Source organism: Pseudozyma flocculosa (genome assembly GCF_000417875.1).
Source record: "Pseudozyma flocculosa PF-1 unplaced genomic scaffold scaffold00016, whole genome shotgun sequence".
NCBI classification, from domain to species: domain Eukaryota; kingdom Fungi; phylum Basidiomycota; class Ustilaginomycetes; order Ustilaginales; family Ustilaginaceae; genus Pseudozyma; species Pseudozyma flocculosa.
The window spans coordinates 548,029-552,424 of record NW_006920884.1 but is presented as its reverse complement, the minus strand read 5'-3'; the positions used below and the strand labels follow the sequence as shown (position 1 = coordinate 552,424).

General features: G+C 68.1%; 1 protein-coding gene across 1 annotated transcript in view; it reads right to left on the bottom strand.

Moving 5' to 3' along the window:
• The window catches only part of PFL1_04859 (uncharacterized protein), a gene marked incomplete at both ends in the record, with an annotated part of 7,209 nt that overhangs the window by 783 nt on the left and 2,030 nt on the right, over positions 1-4,396 (bottom strand). The window contains one exon of the mRNA XM_007882387.1: positions 3-4,300. Coding sequence (XP_007880578.1) covers positions 3-4,300 — 4,298 coding nt within the window. The remainder of the gene's footprint in view (positions 1-2; positions 4,301-4,396) is intronic.

Sequence of the window (4,396 nt, the reverse complement as noted above, 5' to 3'; positions counted from 1 at the left end):
ACGTTCCGGCGGAGTACCGGCACCAGCTTGCGGTGCCCCAGAAGCAGCGGGCGGATCGCGCCGGTCGGGTCCCTCGTCCCGGTCCCCGCCACGCTTGCGCTTGCCGCCAGCCTCGGCTGCATCACCGCCACGCCCGCGTCCGCCGCGGTCGCGTGGCCCAAGAGGTGTCGAAGGCGCGACGGGAGGAGCAGGGGCAACGGCTGCCTCTTCTGGAGCAGCGGCGCCGGATCCCCCGCCCCGTCGGCCATCAGCGCGGTCCCTCTCCCGCTCGCGGTCGCGGTCACGGTCGCGATCACGATCGCCGGTAGAAGTGAAAGCGGTCTCGGCGCCACGGCGACGCTCGGTGCGGTCGCGCTTCTCGCCGCGATCGTCGCGATCTCGGCCGGCCTTGCCGCTACTGCTGCCGGGCCCGCTGCCACCTCCTACGCCGGACCTCTCTCGTTCTCGATCGCGAGTCTCGCGGCCGTGCTCTCGCTCTCGATCCTTGTCCCGGTCCCGCTCGCGCTCGCGCTCCCGGTCACGAGGGCGGTGGTCCGACTTGTCTCGCTCCCGGTCTCGATCCCGACGATCGCCGCGGTCGCGGTCGCGTTCCCTGTCGCGCTCCTTGTCGCGCTCGCGGTCACGCTCTCTGCGACTCTCTGTGACAGCAGCGGCAGCAGTAGAGGCGACAGAGGCAGTGGCATCGCCGCGTTCCCTGTCTCTGTCGCGGTCTCGATAGTCGCGATCACCACGTTCCCGTTCGCGCGCTGAGCCAGTGGCTGAGCGGGGATGCGAGTGAGTGGACTCGACGCTGCCGGCACGGCTGGAGCCTAGACGTGCGGCGCCAGCACCAGCGCTCGGCGACACGTTCCTCGAGGGCGCGGCCGAGTGTCGGGGAGACGGCTGCGTCGAGCGATTGCCGTTGGTGGCGGCGCCATCGAGCGAGCGAGCGGATGTGGTGCGTCGATCGTCTGAGACACCGACCGGTTCACGCCCTCGAGTGGTTTCTCGACCTCCAGCGGCAGCGGCGGCCGCGCCACGGTCGCGCGCTGCCTGGGCGCTTGGCGTCGAGGCAGGACTCCTTGGTGGGTTCATGCTGTCGAGCGCAGCCTGCCGTGCCGCTGAGGCGGCGCCCCGGATTTCGCGAGTGGATCCGTCGTTGCTGCGGACGTCACCACTCGTCGGCGCGACGGCACCACGGTCGGCGCCTGTTCCGGCTGCATCGGCGGTGGCGGCGGCGGCGGCGGGAGCGCCATTGCGCCGCTCTTGCGCCGGTAGGGGCGAGCTGCGACCTCCTCCGCGCGAGCTCTCGATGGCGTCGCGCATTGCAGGTGCCTGGCGCACCGGCGTCGATGTGCCCGAGTCGCGACCGCGATCGCGGTCGCCATTGGACGCTCTTGCCGGAGCTGACGGCGTCGACTTGTCGGCCGTGGCCGTCGTCCTTCGGTCGTCGGCAGCGCTGCGTCCACCTGCCCCCGGAGCCGGCTTCTGGTCCTGCCTGGTTGTCGCCGTCGCAGGCTGTCCGTTCCTGCCGTTGACGACTTCTTGACTGAGAGGACTTCTCTGGAGCCCAGGCTTGGTCGGTAGGGCGAGGTTGGACTCGGGTGCAGATCTGGAACTTCCACGTTCAGACGACGGTGGCGCTGCTGGTGCGGGTGCCGTCCCATCCCGAGATGCCGAGGCAGGGGTCGGCTCCTTTTTGGCCGTGGATGCAGAAGGTGGCCCACTTGCCGTCGCCGTGGGCTGGGACTGAGGCTGAGGCTTGCCAGATGCTGCGGGCTGGCTCGTCGGCGGGTTCTGCACCTTGCGAGCCTTGTGGACGGGCAACCAGTCCTTCTTACGCCCACGAAGTGTGGCGAGGAGGCCGAGCGCCAGCGTCTTGAGGTCGACCCGTTGCTCCGGGGCGCCGAGCTTCTCGACGATGGCGAGCATCTCATTGCCCTGCGAGTCGAGGAGCGGGTAGAAGGGCGAGATCTGCGTCATGACGACGATGGCGTTGCGGATCCGCATGTACTCCTTCGAGGTGAGGCAAGCGCGGAAGGCCGCCTGGAGCATGTCCTGCCACTTGCAGTAGATCTGGCGGAACTGCTCCCAGCTCATCATGGCGGCGCTCGGGATCTCTTCGCCGCCGTGCCGGTCCTCCCAGCGCATCTGGAAGCCCGGCAGCCGGTTGCCCACCACCTCCTTGCGGTAGCGGTCCGCGCTCTTGTGCCAGGGGCTGAGGTCCGAGAGCACCGTGTGCAGGAAGCGGGCGTAGTTGCGCGCCTCGTTCTCGGTCGACGAGAAGACGGTGGCGGTGACGTGCTCGACAAACACCTTGTCGTACACGGTGAGGCTAGAAAAGTTGCGGGTGCCGAGGCCGTGCATCGACTTGATGAACCGGCCGGCGAAGATGGCGTCTGTGGCCGAGAGGAGGGCGCGCGGGAAGAGGCAGTGCTGGATCATCTGCGCGGCGACGCTGCCGCGCTCGGCGCGGTCCGAGAACCAGTGGTCCTTTTCCGCCACCAGCCGCTTGCGCGTCACCTCGTGCGCCTTCATCTGCTCCTTGAGCTCTGCATTGAGCTGCGCCACAGTGTCGGCGAGGCGCTTGCGCTGATCCTCGGGAGCCTGCCGCGCCAGCTGGTTGAGCCGCATCGTCTCCTGGTGGTAGCGCTCCGTCGGCACGCTGATGCTCGACGGGCTAAGCTGCCAGAAGGTGACGTAGAAGTGGACGCCGAGGCCGCTCTGGGCCTCTTCCGGCAGCATCTCCTTGGCCGTCTCGATCGCGTCGGCCAGGCCGGGATGCCAGGGCCCCTTGACGCTCTCGCTCGCGTCCTCGATGCCTGCCGTTGACGTGGGTCCCGGGTTGGTAGCGTCAGCGTTGGCAGCACCGCCATCGACCTTGCCTGCGTCTTCCATGACCACGTCGTCGCTAGCCGGCTGCTGCGGCTCCTTTTCGGCGCCGGTCGTTGCGTCGCCTGCGGCGTCCACGGACCCCTCAATCCCATCCTCGGCCTTGGGTGGGGCGGCCGCCTGTTCCGGCGTCGAGGCCTTGGCGGCTGCCGCCTTGTTCTTGCTGGCCGTCAGCTCGGCGCGCAGGCGCTTTTCCGCCTCGGCTGCGTCGACGAGCTTGATGCTGTGGTTGAGAGCCGGGCGCGAGATGTGGAAGCCCATGGCGGGCTCGATGCCAAATCGGCGGCAGAGGGAGCGCAGCGGAGGGACCAACGCGGTGTACTCTGACGGCTCGAGCTGGTCGTTGAGGAACTCGACAAACTGGAGCAGCACCTCCTGGCTCGAGTCGTACAGATTACCGAGGTACTTGAGGTGGGCCTCGCTCTCGGGCACGAGGTGGATGCCCGCCTGGCGCTGCTGCGCAATGAGGATCAGCAGCGGCACCGCCAGCCGGCTGCCGGTGAGCGTCGACATGAGGCGCATGCCGCAGCGCCGGAGGTAGAGGCGCTCCTTGCTTCCGCTGGCGGCCTGCGCCGACATCATGGCCTCCATGCGCAGGTGGGGCCCGCCGGTGAGGGCGGCCACCTGGGCGTCGTCGAGGTTGGCCAGCGGCTCGATGCCCGACATCTTTTTGATGAGCTCCGTGACGATGACGAGGTCCTTTGAGTTGTTGGCCTTGAGCTGGTTGACGAGGTACTGGAGCACGGGCGTGCAGTCCATCATGGCGTACCGCTTGTACAGGGTGCCGCAAAACGACGCCAGGCTCTTGAGCCACAGGCTGATGTTGGTGCCGTCCTGCTTGGTGCGCTCCTTTTCCGGGTTGCTCAGGGCGTCGACCAGGTTGTAGGAGAAGATGTCGTACTCCCAGTGCGAGAGGTACTTGGCCGACTCGACGAGCGGGCTGATGAGGTTGTCATAGGCCTGGACCTGGTTGAGGGCGACGGTGAAGAAGACGGTGGGGTTCGAGTGCGACGCCTTGGCCAGGTTGCGGCCGGACAGCTTGACGTTGTCCTTGCTGATGCGCTTCAGGATGCCCTTTGCCTCCTTTTCCGTCTCGGCCTGGACGGCGCGCAGCTCGGGGATGCGGTAGAGGTCGTTTTTCCACTGTCCGTAGAGGCCGAAGCGGTCCTGGTACGGCAGTGTGCGCACCACCATCCACACCTCGCCCACCAGGCCCAGGTTCGACGGCGAGAGCGACAGCGCGGGGAGGAGGTGGTAGCGCAGAACGTCGAGCCAGGCGTCGCGCTTGGGCTCGTCGCCGGCCTGGTTGGCCAGCTTGAGGCCCACCTTGGTCAGCCGGCACAGCTTCTGCAGCAGGCCCGCGTCGCGCCACAGGTGGACGCCGAGCACCTTGAGCAGCGGCACAAAGCACTCGAGGATGTCCTCGGAGCTGCGGCAGCGCGGCAGCGAGTCGGCCCAGTCGCCGTAGAAAAAGACCTGGCGCTGCGTCATCGTCGGCAGCGGCTCCGGCACCCGCCGCGTCAGA